Source organism: Neoarius graeffei, chromosome 6 (assembly GCF_027579695.1).
Source record: "Neoarius graeffei isolate fNeoGra1 chromosome 6, fNeoGra1.pri, whole genome shotgun sequence".
NCBI lineage: Eukaryota > Metazoa > Chordata > Actinopteri > Siluriformes > Ariidae > Neoarius > Neoarius graeffei.
Window position 1 is genome coordinate 56,440,048 of NC_083574.1, and position 27,899 is coordinate 56,467,946.

Below are 27,899 nucleotides of genomic sequence, written 5' to 3' on the forward strand. Positions count from 1 at the left end.
GATTTTCATGTTACGTCAATTAATTATTTGTATTCTATTATTTTAATCTACACTTCACGAAATAAACCACAACCATAGGAGAGTATTTGGGTTGAAGCTTATATATGACACAGAACTACAATATTTGTTGTTCAACGCTTTTTTTGTTGTTTTTGTTTTTTCGAGAGGGGAACTGTCATTACAGTCGAGGTTTCTCTTGTTGGAGGGGACAGAAATTGCCGGTACACCGGTCATCATGCTTGCTGAAAAATGTCAAACCCAGTGTATGAATAACGTTGCTGTTCAAACATTTTGTGTGTTTTTATTTTAGCAGTCATTATTATATGTTTTCTTTTGTAGCTAGCTAGTAATTTGCTCAGGGACAATGGCCCGAGTTGTGAAAGTTTTACGGACTTTACGAAATCACTGGAAAAAATCCACTTTTGCTGTGTGTGTCCTGTCTTATGGTGGACACTGGTTATATGGAAAGCACTGGTTAGTAGCGATTTAATCCTGATTGCTCCTTCCTTTATACAAAAAAAACCCAACACCTCCATGCTATTTCATTATAATCTATATAAAGATTACATTATATGTACTAACTACTACTGTCAGAGGTGAGGGAGCTCATTGAATGTTGATTATTATGATTGTGGAGTTATATAGCAAAACATCTTATTCTTATTTCTTAGTAATATAGATTTCTTTTGCATAGATGGTTTGCAAGCTGTTTTTACTTGAAAATAGGTAACAAACTCTTATGTCATTTCTTCCCTACAGTGACAATGTACTGCGACGAGAGGCATGTCAGGAGGCTCGGGTGAGTAATCTTCATAATCTCCCACTCAGTATGAGCGATAGGGAAAATCCTTATAATCACAACACACATATATATGCAGGTATGTTCATTCATTCATCTTCAGTAATCGTTTTGTCCTAGTCAGGGTTGCAGTGGATTACTTGAATATTGACTACAAGGCAGGAACACACCCTGGATTAGATACCAGTTCATTTTAGGGCACCATGCATATGCTTTCATATCTGCTGGTAATTTAGAGTCACCAGTTTACCTACCAGTATGTTTTTTGGAGGCGGGAGGAAACCCACACGAATGCGGCAAGAACATGCGAGACTCCATGCGGACAGTAACCCAAGTTTAGGAGAGAATCATGGACCCTGGAGCTATGAGGTGGCAAGTGTGCCATTAATTTTTGGTTACCTGCCAAGGTATCGAACAGACATGCTCATGCAGCACAATATATTTGACACAGTAAATAAGAAGAGTTAAAAATTGGTAAAAAGGATAATGACCGGATTCTCTGGTTTCCTCCCAGCTCCCAAAAACCTGCTGGTGGGTGAATTGGTTGCTTGAAAATGCCCCAGGTCTGAATGAGTTTGTGAATTTATGTCCCCTGTGATGGAGCACTGTTTCTAGAACCGGCTTCTGAGCAATCGTGACCCTGACCAGGATAAAGCCATTTCTGAAAACGACTGAAACTATTTATCAGTATGTAAATATCATACGACCCACCCGCAACTATAAATTAGTATTAGTAGTGTTGATTTTACAAAATAGCAAGTAGCAACGATGTTGATCTGGTTGGTAAACAGGAAATTGGCCGGAAATTAATTGGACCCCAGGAGTCACTGCAGAAAGCCACAGTAATCCTGAATCCTGCAGCATGTAAAGGGTGAGCGTTTGCCATAATCACTTTTCAGCACTCTTTGGAACATGGAGCTTAACTTGCCAGTCATGATGATTTTGTGTTGCTTAAATTCATGTGCACGTTTTTCCACAGAAAGGCTAACAGTCTGTTTGAAAAGAACGCAGCCCCTATTCTACATCTTGCTGGCATTGAGGTTAAAGTTATAAAGGTATTGGACTTTAGTGCCTTGTTTTATAGCTTTTGATTTTTTTTTTTAAACTTGTGATAATGCTTTGAGTTTTTTCTAGACAGATTATGAAGGGCAAGCCAAAAAGCTAATGGATCTGATGGAACCGACGGACATGTTGATTGTTGCTGGGGGTGACGGAACCCTGCAGGAGGTAATACACGTTGGTGTCATTTCACTGGAAAGATTTTAACATTTTGCTGGCATAAATTCTTGTAGTAGGAAAAATGTTTCCTGTCTTTGATTTTGTTCAGGTTATAACTGGCTTGCTGCGCAGAGCTGATGAGGTATGTACTGTGATAAAACTATCCATATACAACAGGAGTGCTATTTACTGTCATTCTTTTTAACATGGGAACATGCATTTCTGTGTAAAAGCTCTAAGTTATGTCTGTGCATAGTGAGAGAGGGATCACTCTTTAATCATGATGTGCACAAGATTCATCAGCAGACACAGTGAGCCTCATTTATCACTCTAGATATGAACAGATGTGGAGCATTTACACAAGAATTGTCGTTCATGAAAATATAGAGGATTGTTTTGGGAAAATGTTTGTATGCTACAAGAGCTACTAAGTTTTAGTAATTAGCATGAATTACTGCAGTTTAATATTTTAAATAATATGCTTGTGCTATCACATTAATTTAGTGAAAAAGTTGTGAAACCTAGGTTTCATATTAATGACGTGAAAGAAAGCAGTTCAGAAGATTCAATTTATGGATAAGTAAGACTAGTTATTCAATTAGGACAATATACAGTGTCTTGCAAAAGTAGTCATCCCCCTTGGCATTTGTCCTGTTTTGTCGCATTACAAGCTGGAATTAAAATGTATATTTGGGGGTTAGCACCATTTGATTTACACAACATGCCTACCACTTTAAAGCTGAAAACTTTTATTGTGACACAAACAATAATTAAGATGAACAAACACAAATCTGGAGTGTGCGTAGGTATTCACCCCTGCAAAGTCAGTACTTTGTAGAGCTACCTTTTGCTGCAATTACAGCTCTTGGGGTATGCCTCTATTAGCTTAGCACATCTAGCCACTGGGATTTTTGCCCATTCCTCAAGGCAAAACTGCTCCAACTCCTTCAAGTTAGATGGGTTGCGTTGGTGTACAGCAATCTTCAAGTTATGCCACAGATTCTCAATTGGATTGAGGTCTGGGCTTTGATTAGGCCATTCAAGACGTTTAAATGTTTCCCTTTAAACCACTCCAGTGTAGCTTTAGCAGTATGTTTAGGGTCATTGTCCTGCTGGAACGTGAACCTTCGTCCCAGTCTGAAACCTCTGGCTGACTCAAACAGGTTTTCCTCCAGAATTGCCCTGTATTTAGTGCCATCCATCTTTCCTTCAGTCCTGACCAGCTTTCCTGTCCCTGCAGATGAAAAACATCCCCACAGCATGATGCTGCCACCACCATGCTTCACTGTAGGAATGCTGTTCTCAAGGTGTTGGGTTTGCGCTACACATGGCATTTCCCATGATGGCCAAAAAGATCAATTTCAGTCTCATTTGACCAGAGAATCTTCTTCCATGTGTTTAGGGAGTCTGCCACATGCTGTTGGGCAAACTCCAAATGTGTTTTCTTAAGCAATTAATTTTTTTTTTTTCTGGCCACTCTTCTATAAAGCCCCACTCTGTGGAGTGTACAGCATAAAGTTTCATGTCGCTTGCTTAGTAGTGTTGCAGAGTCAGTGTCCTTCCAGAACAGGTGGATTTATACAGACATCATGTGACAGATCATGTGACACTTTGATTGCACACAGGTGGATCTTAATCAACTAATTATGTGACTTATGAAGTGAATTGGTTGGACCAGCTGTTATTTAGAGGGGGTGAATACTTATGCACACTCCAGATTTCTGTTTTTTCATCTTTAATTATTATTTGTGTCACAATAAAACAACAGTTTTCAGCTTTAAAGTGGTATGCATGTTGTGTAAATCAAATGGTGTTAACCCTCCAAAAATCCATTTTAAAGGGGAACAGAGGGCAATATATAGAGTAAATATAACAATAAAACACACATTAACGAACCTTATTCAAGACTTACAAAAGTTTTTTGTTCTAAGGTTGGAAAGTTATAGTGTTTTGAAAGTAGCTCGAGCAAACTATTTCCGCAGTTTGAACAGCCCGCCATGATATTAATTTTATCCAATCAGAATGCACGTTCATTTTCTCTGCGTAACACTCATGACGTATGTATGCGCCCAGTTGTGTTGGCTCATTGAGGTTGGGAATATCACGTGTGAAATACCTGTTTCTGCCTCTTGCGACGATTTCGCAAGTCCACGGGTGGCGCCTATCTCATTGCAGCAAATAAATTCTGCTGGACTCGTGAGCAACTCCACGTTACATTTTCCGCACGAGCACCACGCCGTGTCACCTGCACGCAGACGCTCTGCCCCACGCTCGCCATGCCCATGGTCAGCATCAGTCTCATCCAGGTCCGGCGCCGTGGGGGGGGGCGAAAGGGGGCGTCGCCCCCTCGTGGCTACAGCCCCGCCCCCTCAAGGGAGACTCAGATCACTTAATTGTTATTGTGGGTGTATGTGTGAAATGCTGACACAGCCGCACACACACAGACCTGTGATAAGGACAAGGGGAGGGGTTGTGCGGGCGGGGGTTTTACATGTAGTCTACACTTACAAGTGCACTGGCTCTGTAATATGCAGTCAGTTTACGGGAGTAGTCTTTCCCCCACCGAATTAAACCAATTCAATCACAATATTGTGAATCCATTTTCTTTCTTTGTAGGCTAAGTTTATCTCCGTTTATGTTGGTGTATGTGTTCATATATGGTCCGCTTTGTGCGCAAATAGCGTAAGAATATGTGTCGTTGACGTCACCCCCCCATGCAGCGGGGTTGAAAATTCATCACTTCAGAGTGTTTAGTCCCCTACACGCCTAAACTGGGATCGCGGATTAAGTGGTTAGCGTTGACTCGGTGCGAGTCAGGAAGGCTATTACTGGTGCAGCCGCGGGGTCTGTTGATTTTTTTAAATTATGATTTTGGCCGCCGAGCCAAGTACCTTAGACTTGGATTGACGTTTTGTTTTCATGCCGCGGAGCTATTTGTATGTATTTTAAACGTAAAGGACTTGCCTGTAGGTTTGCGTGTGTTTGTTTTATGTGTGGCATCTTTCCGGTTGTACCGCGTGTCTGTGAGAAAACTGGAGGGGAGGGGTAACAGGTGGGCACGGGAGTTGATAAAGCACAACTGCCCTGGTAATATGTCACATGATTTTCCCGTACTAAAGCAACCTTCGGGGCCGTGGTTTTGTGGTTGGCGCAGTTAATTGTTTGAAACACGTTGTCAGACCGCCATCACTACTACACACTATATGAAAAATATTTGCCCCCTTGCGATTTCTAATTGCCCCCTTAGTAAACTGTTCCTGGCGCCGGGCCTGGTCTCATCCTCGCCGTCATCCGAGCTTTCTTCTCTTATTTCATCACGGAGTCGAGAGTACCTCTCCTAGGTTCAAACTGGTACCCTTCTAAGCCATAGCCTGCTTGCCGTGTGTCTTGCGGGATCTCTTCGTATGATTCGACAGAGCTGTTGCTTTCACTTGATGCGCCCGATGCCATGATTACATGCTTATCTCCTCTATTTCGGAGAGTTCCGCTAGTGCAGTGGGTAGCGCTGACGTCACGGTCTTTTAAAAATGGTGACTCTTGTGCGGTTTAGCGTATAAAGTATTATATTTACAATTACCAAGATATTTCGTTGTTTTCTACAACCCCAATTCCAAAAAAGTTGGGACAAAGTACAAATTGTAAATAAAAACGGAATGCAATAATTTACAAATCTCAAAAACTGATATTGTATTCACAATAGAACATAGACAACATATCAAATGTCGAAAGGGAGACATTTTGAAATTTCATGCCAAATATTGGCTCATTTGAAATTTCATGACAGCAACACATCTCAAAAAAGTTGGGACAGGGGCAATAAGAGACTGGAAAAGTTAAAGGTACAAAAAAGGAACAGCTGGAGGACCAAATTGCAACTCATTAGGTCAATTGGCAATAGGTCATTAACATGACTGGGTATAAAAAGAGCATCTTGGAGTGGCAGCGGCTCTCAGAAGTAAAGATGGGAAGAGGATCACCAATCCCCCTAATTCTGCACCGACAAATAGTGGAGCAATATCAGAAAGGAGTTCGACAGTGTAAAATTGCAAAGAGTTTGAACATATCATCTACAGTGCATAATATCATCAAAAGATTCAGAGAATCTGGAAGAATCTCTGTGCGTAAGGGTCAAGGCCGGAAAACCATACTGGGTGCCCGTGATCTTCGGGCCCTTAGACGGCACTGCATCACATACAGGCATGCTTCTGTATTGGAAATCACAAAATGGGCTCAGGAATATTTCCAGAGAACATTATCTGTGAACACAATTCACCGTGCCATCCGCCGTTGCCAGCTAAAACTCTATAGTTCAAAGAAGAAGCCGTATCTAAACATGATCCAGAAGCACAGACGTCTTCTCTGGGCCAAGGCTCATTTAAAATGGACTGTGGCAAAGTGGAAAACTGTTCTGTGGTCAGACGAATCAAAATTTGAAATTCTTTATGGAAATCAGGGACGCCGTGTCATTCGGACTAAAGAGGAGAAGGACGACCCAAGTTGTTATCAGCGCTCAGTTCAGAAGCCTGCATCTCTGATGGTATGGGGTTGCATTAGTGCATGTGGCATGGGCAGCTTACACATCTGGAAAGAGACCATCAATGCTGAAAGGTATATCCAGGTTCTAGAGCAACATATGCTCCCATCCAGACGACGTCTCTTTCAGGGAAGACCTTGCATTTTCCAGCATGACAATGCCAAACCACATACTGCATCAATTACAGCATCATGGCTGCGTAGAAGAAGGGTCCGGGTACTGAACTGGCCAGCCTGCAGTCCAGATCTTTCACCCATAGAAAACATTTGGCGCATCATAAAACGGAAGATACGACAAAAAAGACCTAAGACAGTTGAGCAACTAGAATCCTACGTTAGACAAGAATGGGTTAACATTCCTATCCCTAAACTTGAGCAACTTGTCTCCTCAGTCCCCAGACGTTTACAGACTGTTGTAAAGAGAAAAGAGGATGTCTCACAGTGGGAAACATGGCCTTGTCCCAACTTTTTTGAGATGTGGTGTTGTCATGAAATTTAAAATCACCTAATTTTTCTCTTTAAATGATACATTTTCTCAGTTTAAACATTTGATATGTCATCTATGTTCTATTCTGAATAAAATATGGAATTTTGAAACTTCCACATCATTGCATTCCGTTTTTATTTACAATTTGTACTTTGTCCCAACTTTTTTGGAATTGGGGTTGTAGTATATAAATTTGATAGGATACTTAAGAATACGTTACTTTGTCACATCAGCAACTGTATATATTATATTTGGCACCCCTTTAAATGGCACCCTATAAAAGGAGGAACAGTTTGTACTTGTGGTTGCTGAGCAGTGTTACTATAAGATTTATCGCTTTTTTCATCATTTTGTTGCCTTTTGTTCTCTGTGAGCTTTTCCTTTTATGGAATTTTGTAGGTGTCACTAAATGTAAATCTGACACGTCATGAGTATGCGTGGGTCTTTACGGCTGATTGGTGCTCACCAGCATGTGCACATGAGTCCGTGGAAAATCCCCATTACCCAAACTTGTGTGAATCTGGCAAATTTTTAGCTTGGTTTGTTCCACGAATACATTTACATACAACTTTAAATAAACGATTGATAAATGAGTCTGATTAAGTGTTCATTCCAAATCTGGGCATTATTCTTGTCAAATCCACTTGTAACACTGCGACCTTCTCTCCAGTAAAAATGTCCTCGAGGTATTTTAATAAGGAAGACAAAGACATTGAATGTTTAAAAATTAGTGAATACTGTGTGTTCATAAGTGTTTACTGATTTTATTCCCTTTTTAATCCCAGGAAGCATTTAGTAAAACTCCCATTGGCTTCATTCCTCTGGGCTCTCAGAACTCCTTGAGCCAAAGTCTGCATATAGTTACTGATGACAAAGTAAAGTAAGTACTGTACTCCTATTAAACCCTCTTTCTTTGGACTGCATTGGCCATTGTGTAATTAATGTAGTATTTACAACCCCAATTCCAAAAAAGTCAGGACGCTGTGTAAACTGTAAATAAAAACAGTGTGATAATTTGTAAATCATGGAAACTCTATTTCATTGAAAACAGTACAAAGACAGCATATCAAGTGTTGAAACTGAGAAATGTTACTGTTTTTTGAAAAATATATGCTCATTTTGAATTTGATGTCTGCAAAACATTTCAAAAAAGTTGGGACAGGGGCATTTTACCACTGTGTTGCATCACCTCTACTTTTAACACCACTCTGTAAACGTTTGGGAACTGAGGAGATCAGCTGCTGTAGTTTTGAAAGAGAAACGTTGTCCCATTCTTGCCTGATATACAATTTCAGTTGCTCAACAGTTCAGGGTTTCCTTTGTCATATTTTGCACTTCATAATGAGCCAAGTGTTTTAAATGGGAGACAGGGCTGGACTGTAGGCAAGCCAGTTTAGCACCTGGACTCTCTTACTACGGAGCCAAGTAATTTTTATGTGCAGAAGGCGGTTTGGCATTGTCTTGCTGAAAGAAAGAAGGCCTTCCCTGTAAAAGATTTTGTCTGGATGGCAGCATATTGCTCTGAAACGTGTGTGTGTGTGTGTGTGTGTGTGTGTGTAATTCAGCATTAATGATGCCTTCCCAGGCCAGATGTAGAAGCTCCTCATGTCATGTGCACTAATGCACCCTCATACCATCACAGATGCTGGTTTTTTGAACTGTGCACTGATAACAAGCCGGATGGTTCCTCTCCTCTTTAGCCAGGAGGACGTGGTGTCCATGATTTCTAAAAAGAATTTCTACTTTTGATTCATCAGACCTTGGAACAATTTTCCACTTCACCTCAGTCCATCGTAAAAGAGCTCGGGCCCAGAGAAGGTGCCGGTGTTTCTGGATATTGTTTATATCTGGTTTTAACTTGCATTTGTGGATGCAGTAATGAACTGTTTTCACAGACGATGGTTTTCTGAAGTGTTCCTGAGCCCATACAGTGATTTCCACTACAGACACGTGTCTGCTTTTAATGCAGTGTCACCTGAGGGTCTGAAGATCACAGGCATCCAGTCTCAGTTTTCACCCTTGTCTCTTGCATACAGAGATTTCTCCAGATTCTCTGAATCTTTTAATGATATTATGTACCACAGATGTGATCCCTAAATTCTTTGCAATTTTACATTGAGGAGCGTTATTCTTAATTCGTTGCACTGTTTGCCCACGCAATCTTTCACAGAGCGCTGAACTCCTCCCCATCTTTACTTCTGAGAGACTCCGCCTCTCTGGAATGCTCTTTTTAATATCCAGTCATGTTACTGACCTGTTGCCAATTAACCAAATCAGGTTTGTTTTTTTTTTAGCATTACACAACTTTTTCAGTCTTTTGTTGCCCCTGTGCCAGCTTTTTTAAACCATGTTGCTGACATCAAATTCAAAATGAGCATATACTTTTCAAAAATCAATAAAATTTTTCAGTTTCAACATTTGATATATTCTTTGTACTATTTTAAATTAAATATAGGGTTTCCATGATTTGCAAATCTTCACATTCTGTTTTTATTCACGGTGTCCCAACCTTTTTGGAATTGGGGCTGTACCTTTTATCTTTATGGCACGACTTGTATGTCAGGGCAGGATGTAATTGATTGATTGATTTGTGAATTTCAGACGCATCACTTCAGCAACGCTGTCTATTCTGAAAGGGGAGACGGTGCCACTGGATGTCCTTCAGATAAAGGTACAACATACTTACTTATTCTGTTGCTGTGTAGGTAATCTATGAACATGATTGATCGTTTTGTGGTATGTTTTGCATTTTGTTCTCAGAGTGAGAAGGAGCAGCCAGTCTTTGCTCTCTTAAGTTTACGCTGGGGATCCTTCCGAGACGTTGCAACATCCATTAGCAAGTGAGCGGTTTAACAAAATGGGAAACTACTGTATATTAGTGCATTTGTTATTTGAAAGTTGGTGTGTGTGTATATACACTGAACAAAAATATAAACGCAGCACCTAAAGATTTTATTTATTTTGTACATCCGATACTGATTTTTTTTTTTTCTGCCCACATCAAATGATAGTATACCAGTAAACATTTTTTGGAAAAAAAAAATGTCCCTCTACTCAAGTTCTGAGCAGTGCCCAGACTTGAGATAATCCATGATCCAGTCGGGTGTGACCATTGCAGACAAAAATTTCACTGAGTAATGCATGTCCTGACCATCCTTTATGTGGGGCCAATAAAAGGCCACCCTAAAATGACAAAAATGTTCAAATGTCAAGATGCCACAGATGACCAGAATCAACCGGGAACGAGCCATTGGCATGCTGCAGGCTGGAATGTCCATCAGAGCTGTAGGGCGTCAATTGGGGGTGCTATTCCACGATAGTCCGCCTCCGACGACGATTTCAGCAGCATGGCACCACAGACAAAATGCCACATGCACGCAGGCCACGTGTCACCACTCCAGCACAAGACCGGCATATCCGTCTGACCCACCTGCGTGATCGGTGCCGGACTGCAACATGGACCGCAGATGAGACCATGGGGAGACACAATCGCAGGGTCAGCAGTCAAACTGTGAGAAACCGACTCAGAGAAGCTGGCCTCCATGCACGTAGACCTCATCGAGGATTGGACCTGACTGCTGGGCGACGACGTTCTCGTCTGGACTGGGCTCGGGCACATAGAAAATAAAAATGAAAATGAATTTCTATCTGAACATTTGTATTTCATAAAATATGGACCGCTGCGTTTATATTTTTGTTCAGTGTGTGTGTGTGTGTGTATATATATATATATATATATATATATATATATATATATATATATATATATATAAAAAACATTAAAATGAGCTCTTCTCTGCCTGTCTTTAAGATATTGGTATCTTGGACCTTTAAAAACAAGAGCAGCACATTGGTTTAGTACACTAAGGGTGAGTGTTGTGTGTACACTTGTGTTTTACTGTGTAGTTTTATGAATTTTGAACGTTAAATCAACCAAAGTTGGTTTGTGTGTCTAAGGAGTGGCCACAGATCCATCATGCTTCTGTCTCGTACTTGCCTCCCATCCCTCGACCCCCAGACCTGCCTGATGTGAAGCCTGTGAAACCCAGTCTGCTCTATCGCATCTGTCGGAGACTAAAAAACTACTGGACGCCTCCTGCAGAAGGTCGAATTGATGTGCATCTGTGAAATTTGTTTTTGCTGCAGGTTGTAATTGCTGAAGTCTCAGTGAATTGTGTGTGTTTGGGTTCAGAGCCCCATGTAGAGGCAGAACCAGAGCGCTGGGAGGATAAGCAGATCTCGACACTGGAGCTCATAATCAGCACACAGAACAGGAATCCGGTGAAAAGAGTAAGTCACCTTAATTAATAATTTATTATTTATTTGTGCAGACATAGTAGTGTGGGTTCTTTTTGTTTTTATTTATTTATTTTTAAACAATACGTTTTATCCATTTGATGGCGATGACCGTGTGTGTACATATAGGTGGATATCGTAACGCAGAGTCAGAAGTGAAGGTAAAATGCCTCTGAGGCTCTCGAGTGGCTGGCGTCTTGTTAGTGAATGGGACAGATGGAAATCTTTCACTTTAAGTTACAGCTCCACAAATTATTTCCAGGAAGAGTGTCCTGTCGTTTTACAAGTTCAGTTGACCCTAGGGTGAACACCTGCTCATAAGCCCAAGGGGGGACAAGGGGTATGTTTTTGAGGGACAATGTGGGACGCCGCCCCCACTGCGCCGCGCCGGCCGCTGGAAGACTCATAGATAGTGGTTTACCCATTTCTAGCACATACTACCTTAAATGGCATATCAATAATACCCTATTCTGCTGTTATTGGTGATGTATGGTCATGAACAGGCCACCAAATGTGTTTTTTTTTAAATAAACATAATATTTTGACCATTCAATGACTTGACAGACACACTTCCACTTATGATTTACTGAAGCTACTCAATTTTATTTATTTTCCATTACAATTTATTCACTTTAAATCATCTCATTCATCTCATTATCTTTAGCCGCTTTATCCTTCTACAGGGTCGCAGGCAAGCTGGAGCCTATCCCAGCTGACTACGGGCGAAAGGCGGGGTACACCCTGGACAAGTCGCCAGGTCATCACAGGGCTGACACATAGACACAGACAACCATTCACACTCACATTCACACCTACGGTCAATTTAGAGTCACCAGTTAACCTAACCTGCATGTCTTTGGACTGTGGGGGAAACCGGAGCACCCGGAGGAAACCCACGCGGACACGGGGAGAACATGCAAACTCCGCACAGAAAGTCCCTCGTCGGCCCCGGGGCTCGAACCCAGGACCTTCTTGCTGTGAGGCGACAGCGCTAACCACTACACCACCGTGCCGCCCACTTTAAATCAATCATAATATAATATTGAGTCTGAGGCTTTGCAGTGCATCAGTACAGCAGGAATAGTGACAAGTCTCCATTTAGTTTTCAGTGGATTAACAGGAATTGTAGTGGCTCAGCACCACAGAAACGGCAGAAAAAAAAAAGTCCTGCCCGATATGATATTGCGTGTTGGACAGTGTGATACACACTCGTCACCTCTGCCGCAGTCACTTTGTCAGCTAGAGAGTCGTTTTTAGGTCGGAGGAAAGCATCCATAGATTTAGACGTTTCTTTCTGTTGCACACGTTTCTTGTGAGTCTCCGCGAGCCTGTGTCGTTTCACATCGTATTCCCCGCCATGTCCGATTGAGAAAGATGTTTTGCAAAGGTCACAAAAAGCCCTCTCGGTATCCCCCTCAACCCCTTTCAGCCACAAATATTCATTTCCCCACTCTTTCCTGTACATACACCTCTTTTTAACTGGAGGTGGCGGTGCCTCACCTGCCATCTCCCTGGTACCTTTCTCCATTTTTTAATATGAAAGCAATGCATGCATTGCACCTGCGTCCCTCGTCACTGTCTGTCTGTGCACGTGAGTGCGGTGTCATGGCAACAACAAAAAGTTGACAACAACCAGTCAGTTGTGAGGGGTGTGTGTGTGGTTTTGTTCTACAGTCTATAGTGGCGACGCTGGTGTGCTGAAATGTCAAGTAATATTCGTTTGGCTGCCTGGGTGGCCCGGGGAGAGCGACATCCCCCTCAGCAAGCATCGATTATGCGGGACACGTTCTGAATTTGCGGGACGCATAAATTCGGCTTCAAATGCTGCACACGCTATGCGGGACAGGTGGTCACCCTAGTTGACCCTCTGAATATCTCCCCCCAATAATTTTTTTTTTCCCTCACGATGGATGCGTTTTAGGTCAAGGCCATGGTCCAGGTCAAGGCTTTTTACCTCGCCTGTGATGGAGTAAAGCGGGGCGAGGTATTGTAATCAGCGCAGTTTGTTTATGTGTCTGGCTGTTAACAATCTAGCGTCTAGACGGTTGCACTGTTTGATTTCAAATTTTCAGGGTAGGTGGGCAATGGTCTGTAGATTATCTAATTAAATTTTAGGTGTAATCGGGTCAAGGTCACTGGAAAGGTCAACCTCCCATATGGGCTTTCATTTGGCACCATGATCTTTGGCCTTGAGTGGCCTTTAAAGGTCAAACTGAAGGTTATGGGTTTTCAAAGGGCTATAACTTTAAAATGGTTCCTGATAGGCAGATGTTTACCATTATCAACATATAGGAAGGTCCCATATGGGCTTTCAGTTGCTGCCATGATCTTTGACCTTGAATGACTGTGTAATGTCAAACTCAAGGTCATGGATTTTCATAGGACTATAACCTGACAGCTGATGATTGAGAAATATTACCATCATCACATATAGGTATAAAATAAGTGCCGCTGGCAAGGTTTGTTTTGACTGGCAACACATCTCATCTCATTATCTCTAGCCGCTTTATCCTGTTCTACAGGGTCGCAGGCAAGCTGGAGCCTATCCCAGCTGACTACGGGCGAAAGGCGGGGTACACCCTGGACAAGTCGCCAGGTCATCACAGGGCTGACACATAGACACAGACAACCATTCATACTCACATTCACACCTACGGTCAATTTAGAGTCACCAGTTAACCTAACCTGCATGTCTTTGGACTGTGGGGGAAACCGGAGCACCCGGAGGAAACCCACGCGGACACGGGGAGAACATGCAAACTCCGCACAGAAAGGCCCTCGCCGGCCACGGGGCTCGAACCCGGACCTTCTTGCTGTGAGGCGACAGCGCTAACCACTACACCACTGTGCCGCCCCTACCAGGATTATTATTATTATTATTATTATTATTATATCTGTTGTCATTGAACAGCACTTTACTTTGGGGGAGGGGGGAGTCCACCAAAATAGGGTCAGGATGTAATTCCAATGGTGTAGCTACCACAGTACCACCAGGTGCACGAACATAAATCCCACACCGCTTGCACAGCTGCTACGACACCACCGGGCAACATCGCTTGGAACACCACATCATGGATCCTCAAACCGAACACAGAACCGCCACTGAGCAACATTGCTCAGAACACCGCACCAAGCACAGAAGCACCATCGCACAGAGCGCTGGACAACCACGATGGTAAAAGAGCAACGAGCTCATTGCAGTCCACAGCCAGGAGTGCATGCAATCACCCACAGCGGACCAAGACCTGAAGGGAACTGACGCCCAAAACTTGGGGCCGGAGCCACACCACAACCAGCGGACAAAACATTCAAACAAAAAACCAAACGTCAAACTACACAAAAAAAATACAAACAAAAGGGGGGGGGGGAGAAAAATGAAAAGCTCAGGTGAGAAATGGCAGCCAAAACGTGCATGGCGTACTCTCAACTGGAAACAGAAGCCAGGGTCCTTGCCCGCGACCCTGCACAGGATCAGCAGACACTCTCTGACTCTAATAATAATGATGATAACCACAACGAAGTTGAAGTAATATGGGCAGGTGAGAGGCGACCCACTGCCCATCCAGCCATATTTACTGTACATGCCCTGGCTCCAAGGTTTTTACTACGACTCGGGCTCCGGTTTCACTCCAGCAGTTACTTCTGTATTGATCGAAAAGGCTTTATTTTAGCTGTTTGAGAAACGGAATGTATGAAATTGGAATGTACAGTGGTGCTTGAAAGTTTGTGAACCCTTTAGAATTTTCTATATTTCTGCATAAATACGACCTAAAACATCATCGGATTTTCACACAAGTCCTAAAAGTAGATAAAGAGAACCCAGTTAAACAAATGAGACAAAAATATTATACTTGGTCATTTTATTATTTATAAAATGTTCTGTTCACGCATCTTTTGCTTAAATTTTTTTTTTTTTAAAGCGTTGTGACATGTATTCTTTAGGGTGCATCAGTTGCCCTCACTTTCATAAAATCTGCTGCATTTTTGTTTGGGTGTTCCTTTTCACCAATAAAGACATCCTGTAAAATTTTTTGACCATATTCAAAAGTCTAATGGTGGCACCATGAGGTTCATTTTTTGCCAAAAAATGCTTATTTTATGTTTTTGTGTAAGGTTTGAATCACAATGTTGGACTCCATTTATTGATTTCTTGTGAGCCAGAGATCATGTTAAGAACCTTTGCAAGGGATTGAGAAGCATTAATGTGATTCATAATACATTTGTATTGTTTAAAAGTAGTTGAACAATGATTCAATGAACAGCTAAAACTCAAACTGTGCTTGATAATATATTTAGAATATGTACTAAAAATGTGTATCTAAGATATTTGGTATACTCTATAAGGTGCCATAATGTTTCATGAAAAGTGATCGAAATTGTCATAAAAGTCATAAAATAGCAGCTTTTTCCATAACTTTGAGCTCCTGGTGCCACCATTAAACTTTTGAATTTTGTTAAAATATTTCACCCAGTGTGTTTTCTTACCAGAAGGAACATAAAAACAAAAATGCATCATGATCGGAGGAACTTTTCATTTTTAGGGGGCAACTGATGCACCCTAGTATTCTCATAACATCTTGTATATTTCTCTTAATGACCGATATTAAATCAGTTACTACAAACTTGTATTGGTAAAAAAAATTTGTGAGAGTTTCACAGGAGTTTGATGGAAAAAAAACAGAGAGGTGCGAACATCTCTGTTGTTTGTTTACCTCTTGATGATGTGATGGAGGAAGTATCTGAAAACTGCACTTTTTTTTTTTTTTCTTGCAAGCAACAGTTTAGTTCTGACTGATGAAACTGAGCTGAGGTAAATGGAGTCAGACCTTGCAGTACTTTGAGAGGCCTAAACTTCTCATCTTCTGTCTTCCTCCTGCAGCGGACAGATGATTCCCTGGTGCTCTCTGTGGAGCCAGATACGCTCACAGTTGGACAGTTCATCACAGAAGGGTATTTATTTTAACATAATGTTTTAACTTGTTAGAAGAAAACTTTATTCTCAGATTTTGTTTATGCAAGGGATGATGTATTTGTTGACTGGTATATAATGATGGATGATTTTTGTGATTGTGCAGGACTAAAAAAGCTGAAAATCCATGTGAGTGCACAGAGAAGGCATTTCAGATAGAGGCAGGTGTATGTCTGCTCAGTTTGCCCCAGGTGAGGATTTGTTTTTTTGTGAAAAGTGTTACAAATATTGGCTATTATTCTTTCCACGTTCACTGGATATGAGCAATCGTGCGCTTTGATTGGCTACTCTACTACTAGGATATCAGCTCATACCATGAGTAGAGGAAAACAAAATGGCGGAGCGTGTTGCTGAACCAACCGAGGACGAAATAAAAACTTGAAAACAAAACCCCAAAAAATACAAAAAAAGGAACAAAATATTGGAATAAAAGTATGACAGCAAGAACATTTATTTAAAAAATTATTTTTCAAGAATTTATTATCGCATTTTTTCACAATTTGCTACTGTCATTTTGCTGGTTTATTTACATTCTTCATCTTTTAAACATTAAAAGGTTTGTTTGTTTGTTTGTTTGTTTGTTTGTTTTGGGGGGGGAGACTGATTCAAAAGCTCAAAGAAGTTTGAAAATTAAGTCACTGAAATGTCCAAGGAAGAATTAAATAAACATCTCATCTCATTATCTCTAGCCGCTTTATCCTTCTACAGGGTCGCAGGCAAGCTGGAGCCTATCCCAGCTGACTATGGGCGAAAGGCGGGGTACACCCTGGACAAGTCGCCAGGTCATCACAGGGCTGACACATAGACACAGACAACCATTCACACTCACATTCACACCTACGCTCAATTTAGAGTCACCAGTTAACCTAACCTGCATGTCTTTGGACTGTGGGGGAAACCGGAGCACCCGGAGGAAACCCACGCGGACACGGGGAGAACATGCAAACTCCGCACAGAAGGGCCCTCGCCGGCCCCGGGGCTCGAACCCAGGACCTTCTTGCTGTGAGGCGACAGCGCTAACCACTACACCACCGTGCCGCCTTAAATAAACATATCTAAAACTATTCTATACCTCGGCAAGACGGCACTTTCTGTAAAATAAAACACCTAAAGTCAATTCGTGCAGCCATCGATAGGTTTTTAAAGGAGATACGCAGAGCCATGGCCTCACTTTTCGTTTATAAATGCCTTGAGACCTCAAGAATGGCACAGGAATAGTTAAGTGTTAACAATAAATCTAATATAGTGATTTTTATGATTAAAGTGATTCATAGAGGTAGCGGTCTGAGTGAATGACCTTGACATCTGTGACGTCACAGCAGGAAGTCTATCGGTCTCATCGCCATTTCCGCTATACTAAAACACAGAGCTGACTGCAACGCCGATCCTCCGTTTTGAGCTAATTTATCGCCATGCCACATAGATGTGTTTTTGGCCGGTGCAGCAACATGACAGAAGGTGGATTTACGTTGCATTCATGGCCCAAGAATGTTCAAACTGCAAAGATTTGGACGTGTTTTGCGAGAAGTTCACGGGCACATTGGGCGCCTATGAAGTGGTCTCTCCTCTGCTCTGCACATTTTACTGAAGACTCGTACGAGACCTCTGATCTGTTGAGGAGTGTTGGCTATAAGCCCGTATTGAAAGAATGGGACGTGACGCATATTATCGCTCAGGCAGTGACCTCCCCACGGTTGTTGCTAAAACCGGTGACATCCCATCCCGAGTTTTAGTAATTGCCTGAGCGGAGCAGTAATGGCGGAGTACTCAGTATGGAGAATGAGTGGATCAGCCATCTGATTTCTCTGCTGGATATGCTCGCCTCAGCATTACGTGGAAGAAGCAAATGAACAGAGAACTAAATGAACAACTGAAAGTCAGATTGTTTCAAAACAATCGGCCTTCAAGAAGCGAGAACACAGACGGGTATGATGCGACTCTCATTTGGATATAAAACAACACTCGTTGTTGACCTGCATTTAGATTAATACCCGTAACTTGTATCGTGTGTTTAAGTTACCGGTATGAGATTATTTAATTTGCTTCAGAATGTGATTGTCTCAGTTCATCTGATTATTTAATAAACCTTTTACATTTTATCAGTGAAAATGCATGCATGTACATGTATGTTGCATAAGTTATAACACCCAGCCTGTTTTAATGAGAGTCAACCCACAATCAGTGAAGTCAAATCAGTCTTAGTTGAGCAAGTCAGTAACGGGATTTCTTACTTTCACCATAAATTTTTATTTATATGACTTTGGTCTATAGCTGTCAAAGGCCTCGGCCTTAAAACCGGTTCCCGCTGTGACATCACGCACTCAGGGCTGGCTGGCTCAGCGGGGCAGCTCCAATGCCAACTTTGCGGTCAATTTTTAACTCTGGGGGGGAAATAAGTAAGTAAATAAATGTTGTTATATATATATATATATATATATATCCCATTTATGCAGCATACAAGACTCTAGAATAGAGATACTATCCACTCAGAAATGTATTTAAAAATAAAGGTTCTGCGTATCTCCTTTAAGAAGTCTGCCTAAACGGAAATGATTTTGTCAGTTGTTTTGTATAAAGTTTTTATTTATCGAATTTGCAAAAAATGCTCCGTTTCTCAAAATCCAGTGACTGTGGATCGAATAAAAGAGTTATTCCACTCAACCTCATCGTGCATGGTTACGTGCCTCGTCAGCTATCAGCTCATGTACGACTCGATTTCGTGGAATAACTGTTTTAATAGTTCATCAAAATGCCACCGTTGATGCTGTAGAACTCTTGAATCTGATTGGTCAGAAGGTGATCATTAATTTCTTTGTGCAGCAGTTAGTTCTGGTTCACTATTTTGAGTGGATTACTAGTGTAATTCCAACAGTGCCGAAATTTAATAAAACCACACTGGGAGGTTTCACTGTGTGTATCACTGAACTTGTCTGTGTTTGTCATGCTAAAATTGAAAAATTTTACAACAGTCCCACTGTAACGGTTAGTGTAGTTAAAAATGGCAAACGATGCGTTTTTCATAAATATAACTTCTGATTTAAAATATGAAGGCTTGTCAGATGAAGAAGGGAAACCAGTTTCACCAGATGCACCTTTAAAGGTCATAGGCAAGGGTCGGAGGTGAAACATAGAATATCAACTTTATTGTCTAGAAGAACGACCCAAAAAGCGAATTCAATCTTCCTAGTGTCTAATTTGCACCTTAAAATTGAATAAAACGGTTAAAATATATTGTTTTGCCCAATTTCCGAAGGTTTGTTTACATCTCACTTATGCGCACTTTCACCGGCAGCGGACCGTCATCATGACATCATTCAAGCCAAACAGACTGGGAGCAGTTCTGTGTTTACCTGCGAACCGAGCACACGTGTACAGACTTTGGTCGTGAGAGGTTGTGTAAAATGTCTGAAAGCAATAGCGATTTTGAAGTAGGGACTCTCCAAATTGAATATCGAGAGGTGAAACCATATACAGTATGTATGAACCTATGGCTGTTGCGAAGCAATCGGTGAACGTGGCTCACTGGTTTGACCGTGCGGCCTCGGAATCAGACAGCGACTCGGCCGACTCTGATCGCGGTGACCCCGGACCTCAACAAGACTCGCGCCCAAACGATTTATCCTGGTAGTTATGATAAATTCCTACTTTTGTCATCATACTAAATAAGAGCCCTTTTGAAGAATAATTAAACCGCCCTCCCTAGTGGATATAGGTAACGATTACTTGACAGTATGCCGGTAGGCTACATTAGCCTGCCATCCATGGTATTATACTATTTATAGCCGACTCTGAGCGAGGAAATATCCCTTTGTCTCATTTCCACAATGATTGTACAGGAGCCCTCAGGATTCTTGACTTGTCAATTGCAAGCAAAACTAAAAATGTTTACCTCCAATCTTCTCCTTTTTGCTTGAGCGTTGCTGCTCCAATTCTTCTTTGGCTGCTTGATTTTGTTTCACGCGCACAATCCACTCTCTCCACCTCGTCTCCTCTTTTGGAAAAAGCCAACCCTCTCGCTCCGCCTCGTCTCCTCTTCCGGAAAAAGCCAATCCACTCTCTCTGCCTCTTCTCCTCTTTTGGAAAAAGGTAAAAACTTCTTCCTGAACCGGTCCCGTTGTTACAGTTCACTGCACAACAATAAGGCACGGTTTTTCTTTGGAAATTCCTGAACACACGTCCGCACTCAAGCCGAACGGCAATGTAAGTAAATGTAAGTGGACTCAACTCAAGCGGTTTGTTTGTCTTAAATGACGTCATGCACTGAGCGGTCACGAAAATCGCCGAACAGAAATTCGCCACAATCCGCGCTAACTTATTTTAATTACTACTTATTAACAATACTTCTTGGGACCAGAAGAAAATTACAGAGGGTTTTTTAACATATAAAGTTTCAAATGTGCATAAATTGAAAACCGTTGCGTATGAGCTTTAATGGGAATGTACAAATCATTGTGAGCTAGTGAACCAGCTAGCTGAATGGCTACAAATCGAGTCTGGCTTCTTCAGGATCTGTTTTCGATCATGGGACAAGGATCAAATATTTTGTCTTTTTTTTTTTTTATGTATAAAACTGTTCTGTAAAAGCAGTATTGCACTCAATCGTGCTGTTAGACCAAATTACCTCGTGCCTACACCCAATACACAGCCGTGCCAATACTCAGCATCCCTGCACCCTTACTTGTATCTCGTACATTATGTATACCACAGCGCAGGTGAATTCTCTAATTTGAGTGTTCAGAAAGTGTGCGTTATTTTCAGATAGTAGCACGACTCGGACAGTAGTTCCAGCTGTAACATGAACGATAGGTTAATATTAACCATGCGCATTCTAATGCATTATTGTTTCTATAGTAACAGCTCATACAAGGGGATCTGCCTGGCTGACACTATTGATGTTTTTCACCCACGTGACCAAGTCATGTGACGCTGCCATTTTGGACGTCACGGCTCGAATCAGTTTGAATGCGAGGAAGGCGACAAACGAAAAACATAAAAGAAAAAGGAGCGAGATGCAGAAAACACCTTCACTATCCAGCGACGTAGGGCATTTACAGGGCGAGCAGAGGGAGAGGTATTTGCAAAAATTGAGGTTAGCAGGCTTAGAGAACGACGTTTACCTGCTTCCACCAGGATTGTTCACTGACGTACGGAAGTACACGAAGCCCTCGTCTTTACCTGACTTCGGCCCACATGATCTGTATACCTATGTCGTTAAAAACCCATCGCCATACACAGGTATTGATCTGAAAGCGTATAAGAGTTTGGATGCCTACAAATATTTTGTGTCAGGCTGGGTAACATGCCTACATCAGCGGGTCGTCCCTGGAGCCGGTGGTCGCCATCTTATTACAGCTAAGGTTTGTTCACATTTTCATTTACTTTCGGTCCTCAGGATAAACAAAATGTTATTAAATGTCATTGAAATAACTTCTTAGTCTGTTGAGACATGGCCCGTTATAAATTTGCTGTTACCAGGCAATGACCAAGAACTGTATTATTAGGGTCGGTGTCTGTGTTGTAGCAGTGCACTAGCAGCTAGCTGTTAGCACTAGCTAATGTCAACAACAGTAGCTAGTATGTTACTGTAGCAATGTTTACGTTCAGTCATTTGGATGACTGTTAAAACCTTTCAGTCTCAAGTTTTTCCTTTACTGTATTTACTAGTTTACTGTAATTATGATCCGGCAGCTATTTACACCGGATCCAGTGTAAATAGCTGCCGGAGCCAACGTCCGAGCTTGCCGGAGCTAGCGCAAGAAAATTATTTTGTTCAATTCGGTCACATTTTGCCAGAGTTGTGGCCCTTGATTAACAACCTTGTACTTTCACAATTTCATGAAGGTGTGCTTGCCTTCTGACATCAACTCTTCTCATGATTTGTGGACGACTTTCTCGAAGCTTGGCAAAAGGCTTTGTTATATGACGGTAATGCGCATATTGCGATTTATTTATTTATTTTTCTAAACTTCGCCGATGAAACGGCAGGGAGTCCATCAACAGAGCAATAAGCTCCAATACCTGAGGTCCTGCAAAATTACAAAAATTTCAATAGTACAATAAATAAAACGGTGGTGTAGTGGTTAGCACGGTTGCCTCACAGCAAGAAGGTTCTGGGTTCGAGCCCAGCGGCCGGTGAGGGCCTTTCTGTGTGGAGTTTGCATGTTCTCCCCGTGTCTGCGTGGGTTTCCTCTGGGTGCTCTGGTTTCCCCTACAGTCCAAAGATATGCGGTCAGGTTAATATTAGACGGCCTTGGGCTGAGGTGGCCTTGAGCGAGGCACCTAACTCTCAACTGCTCCCCGGACGCTGTTAGCATGGCTGCCCACTGCTCTGGGTATGTGTGTGCGTTCACTGCTTCAGATGGGTTAAATGCAGAGAGGAATTTCACAAGTGTGTCATGAATAAAGTTGTGTGTGTTTTTATATTAGAAAAGGGGAGGACAGAAAAAAAAAAAAAACTAGAAGCATACAGACTAAAAGCAGCACAAACTGGTGCCGAGAGTGGAGATTGGCCGACATCTATGACATTTTACACACACCAATTTAAAAGTCTGTGGTCTATCACTATCAAAATAAAGCCTAGTTAAATTACTACAATATAAAAAAGGTCCTTCTTAAAACTGTGAAAGTGACTGATTCAAATTCCTTAAATGCGGGGGTAAAATATTCCAGATTCTAGGACCCCGAATATAAAAACTGGTCTGAAAAGTCACAGTATTAGCCTTGGGTACATTTAACATAGTTCCCCTAGACAAATCTAATCGCCTAGTAAACCTTCTACAACCCCGATTCCAAAAAAGTTGGGACAAAGTACAAATTGTAAATAAAAACGGAATGCAATGATGTGGAAGTTTCAAAATTCCATATTTTATTCAGAATAGAACACAGATGACATATCAAATGTTTAAACTGAGAAAATGTATCATTTAAAGAGAAAAATTAGGTGATTTTAAATTTCATGACAACACCACATCTCAAAGTTGGGACAAGGCCATGTTTACCACTGTGAGACATCCCCTTTTCTCTTTACAACAGTCTGTAAACGTCTGGGGACTGAGGAGACAAGTTGCTCGAGTTTAGGGATAGGAATGTTAACCCATCCTTGTCTAATGTAGGATTCTAGTTGCTCAACTGTCTTAGGTCTTTTTTGTCGTATCTTCTGTTTTATGATGCGCCAAATGTTTTCTATGGGTGAAAGATCTGGACTGCAGGCTGGCCAGTTCAGTACCCGGACCCTTCTTCTACGCAGCCATGATGCTGTAATTGATGCAGTATGTGGTTTGGCATTGTCATGTTGGAAAATGCAAGGTCTTCCCTGAAAGAGACGTCGTCTGGATGGGAGCATATGTTGCTCTAGAACCTGGATATACCTTTCAGCATTGATGGTGTCTTTCCAGATGTGTAAGCTGCCCATGCCACACGCACTAATGCAACCCCATACCATCAGAGATGCAGGCTTCTGAACTGAGCGCTGATAACAACTTGGGTCGTCCTTCTCCTCTTTAGTCCGAATGACACGGTGTTCCTGATTTTCATAAAGAACTTCAAATTTTGATTCGTCTGACCACAGAACAGTTTTCCACTTTGCTACAGTCCATTTTAAATGAGCCTTGGCCCAGAGAAGACGTCTGCGCTTCTGGATCATGTTTAGATACGGCTTCTTCTTTGAACTATAGAGTTTTAGCTGGCAACAGCGGATGGCACGGTGAATTGCGTTCACAGATAATCTCATCTCATTATCTCTAGCCGCTTTATCCTGTTCTACAGGGTCACAGGCAAGCTGGAGCCTATCCCAGCTGACTACGGGTGAAAGGCGGGGTACACCCTGGACAAGTCGCCAGGTCATCACAGGGCTGGTTCACAGATAATGTTCTCTGGAAATATTCCTGAGCCCATTTTGTGATTTCCAATACAGAAGCATGCCTGTATGTGATGCAGTGCCATCTAAGGGCCCGAAGATCACGGGCACCCAGTATGGTTTTCCGGCCTTGACCCTTACGCACAGAGATTCTTCCAGATTCTCTGAATCTTTTGATGATAATATGCACTGTAGATGATGATATGTTCAAACTCTTTGCAATTTTACACTGTCGAACTCCTTTCTGATATTGCTCCACTATTTGTCAGCGCAGAATTAGGGGGATTGGTGATCCTCTTCCCATCTTTACTTCTGAGAGCCGCTGCCACTCCAAGATGCTCTTTTTATACCCAGTCATGTTAATGACCTATTGCCAATTGACCTAATGAGTTGCAATTTGGTCCTCCAGTTGTTCCTTTTTTGTACCTTTTAACTTTTCCAGCCTCTTATTGCCCCTGTCCCAACTTTTTTGAGGTGTTGCTGTCATGAAATTTCAAATGAGCCAATATTTGGCATGAAATTTCAAAATGTCTCACTTTCGACATGTGATATGTTGTCTACGTTCTATTGTGAATACAATATCAGTTTTTGAGATTTGTAAATTATTGCATTCCGTTTTTATTTACAATTTGTACTTTGTCCCAACTTTTTTGGAATCGGGGTTGTAGGTACATTTTAATAGAAATATTTTGGTCTGTTGACATTAGATTTAAAAAGATAAACAAGATCCAGGTACTCATGCCAGTAACACAAAGGAAGGAGTCCTAGCTTAAACAATCTGTCCTTGTAGTTAACATCTGACCTAAACAAAAAAGATAAAATATACTTAGTTGCGCATCTCTGGATTCTCTCAACTGAGTAGAGCAGGATAACGGATTGTGGGGCCCAGACCTGAGAGCAGTACGCCAAACGGCTTCTGACCAGAGAGATGTAAAGTGACTTCCGCACCTTGATATCTCTAACCTCAAAAGTAGATCTTCTAACAAAGCCCAACATTTTACTCGCTTTAGCTAAAACCAATTGGACATGAGAGTTCCACTTGAGATACGGCGTGACTGTAACGCCGTCATTTTGACAGGCGCATCTTTCAGTTGGTATGTGGTCAGCAGAGGTTTGAAGCTTCTCGTGAACGACAGAAGCCCACACTTAAACAGATTGAGGTCCATCCTCCAGAGATCACACCAACTGCATATGCTGTCAAGATCGTTTTGCAGGCATGCACTGTCCTCAGAGGTGTTAATTGCGCGATAACACTTGGTGTCGTCGGCGTATAATGCAACAGACGATGACGTGACTACGCAGGATAAATCGTTGACAAACGCAAGGAACAAAAAGGGCCCAAGTATAGAGCCCTGTGGCACTCCAGAGTGTACTGGAAGTGGCTCTGACGTTTTGCCCAAGACTGTCACTTTGATGGTGATCAGAGAGGTAGTCCTTGAACCAGTCCAAAAGTTTACCCGCAATACCAAACCGCCGCAGCTTCGTTTCACCGGAGATTTAATTTCGTTTGTGAAAATTTTACCAGTGTTTTGACCCTTGATTAAATAACTTGTATTTTGACAATTTCATGAGGATGTAGGTTCTTCTGAAATCAACTCCTCACAATTCATGGAGGAATTTCACCAAACTTGGCAAAAGGCTTTGTTATACGACACTTACACACACCATTGAAATTTTGTTTAATTTGGGCAAATTTTACCAGGGTTATGTCCTTGATTAATAACAAACTTGTACCTTGGCAGTTTCATCAAGGTGGTGCTTGCTTTCTAAATCAGCTTCCCTCACGATTTTTATTATCCCCCGCTGGCCGAAAGGCCCGAAGGGGGATTATGTCGTGGCGATGTCCGTCCGTCTCAGGAAGGGTACTCACCTTCTGAAATCAACTCCTTTCTCAATTATTGGAGGAATTTCACGAAATTTGACAGAATTCTCTGTTATATGTCGGTAATACACACACGTATTGCAATTTCATTCAATTCCGTTGCATTTTACCAGAGTTATGGCATAGTTGCCAGCGTGGGATATTATGCTCTGAGCACTCTTGTTTTTGAAAATGAGGCTGGTGAAGAAACAATTGGTTATAGCTTCTATAACAAAAGTGATAAGAAGCAACTTCCACAACCTAAAATGTAACTGGAAAAAGACAAAGTATGTCATTCTTTAATTAATATAATAAAATGATGTAATTGATGTGGTATAGGGGAGAAAAAGAATTTGTAATATGTTCTTACAGGGAAAAAAACTTGTGTAGGGTGGTATCGCATCAGCCTGTTGTTAATTGCTTTCCTATAACCACATGCCCCATCGTGTTTTATTCCTTCCTTAGTCCACCATTGCCTGTGTATCAGCAGAGAGCTGAACTGGCTAACTCTGTTCTATGTTTCGGCCACAGGAGGGCGCTGGCTTTTTTGACATCGACAACGAAGCGTTTGAGGCAATGCCAGTGGAAGTGAAGCTTCTGCCACGGAAGCTGAGGTTCTTTTGCAGCTCTGAACGCAGAGACCAGCTGGCACAGATGAACTGACCAAGATACTGGACTGAAACCCATAGCGGGGAAGGTTTTGAGCTCTGCTCTCAAATTTATTGGACTTTTAACCATGTATCAGAAACTTTTTATGCCTAGGTGTTAATGAGACAGCATCAGAGCAATATGATGTTACTTAAATCTGTATTTGATTAACGTAAGAGAATACAGATGCCTCCATGTGCAGTTAAATCATGCGCTGCAGGAAGCTGTTGAAACGTTTGCTTTGCTGAACCTGAGTGCAGTGGAAGGAAGGAGGATGCTGCAACGCTGTTGAGCTACTTTAACGTACAGTAGCAGTCAAAAGTTTGGATACATCATCAATTTCTGTTTTTTGACTATTTTCTACATTGTAGAACAATACTGAAGATATCAAAACTGATGCTTTACACACTGCTGGTTAAACACTTATCTTAACCAGCTTCATGAGGTAGTCACCTGGAATGCTTTTCAATTAAGAGGCGAGCCTTATCAAAAGTTAATTAGTGCAGTTTCTTGCCGCCTTAATACGTTTGAAATCAAACAGTTAAAGTGTAAATACAGTAAATGGCCCTATTCCACAACTAGTAATCCATATTCTGTCAAGAACCGCTCAACTAAGTAAAGAGAAACGATATCCATCATTACTTTGACATGGTGTCTTTTAATTAAGAAAAAAAAAATAAAGAAAAACCCTTGAATTAGGTGTGTCCAAACTTTTCACTAGTACAACCTGTGGTGTTTACATGTGGACCAGGTATGAATTTAAAAAAAAAAAATCATGAACCATTATTACAACTGAAAATATAACCAGTTACATTAAAAAAAATTAACCCAAAAGCATGACTTGACTCATTTCTGATTTATTTCATTAACTTAATTGTTTGACCGTCCTCATTGTGTCGGAGAACGGCCATCCTGACCCAAACACGATCTTCCCAAATGCAAAACTCCCGCGCTTCATTTACCAGTTATGACAGAATGCTAACACTTCAGCACACAAACAAACCAATGTAAAGGGGAAAAAAAAATTATTTAAACTGTTAACTCTATTTTGCTGTTAAAACGAGACGGCTTTTCACTTTCATAAAATCAGTGAAATTTAATTCCCTCTGAAATTTGGTCATTGTGATATACACTACCGTTCAAAAGTTTGGGGTCACCCAGACAGACAATTTTGTGTTTTCCATGAAAAGTCACACTATTTACCACCATAAGTTGTAAAATGAATAGAAAATA

The 27,899-nt window shown here is 41.6% G+C and overlaps 1 protein-coding gene across 1 annotated transcript; it reads left to right on the top strand.

The window, feature by feature from the left end:
• Positions 1-27,500, top strand: agk (acylglycerol kinase). Its single transcript, XM_060923902.1, has 16 exons — positions 1-221; positions 340-474; positions 760-799; positions 1,591-1,670; positions 1,779-1,854; positions 1,934-2,026; positions 2,127-2,159; positions 7,823-7,917; positions 9,639-9,708; positions 9,798-9,877; positions 10,849-10,906; positions 10,995-11,142; positions 11,230-11,327; positions 16,213-16,283; positions 16,409-16,493; positions 26,550-27,500. Exons 2-16 carry the CDS (start codon positions 365-367, stop codon positions 26,679-26,681), a joined length of 1,269 nt encoding a protein of 422 aa, XP_060779885.1. The 5' UTR covers positions 1-221; positions 340-364; the 3' UTR covers positions 26,682-27,500.
• Positions 27,501-27,899: the final 399 nt, after the last annotated feature.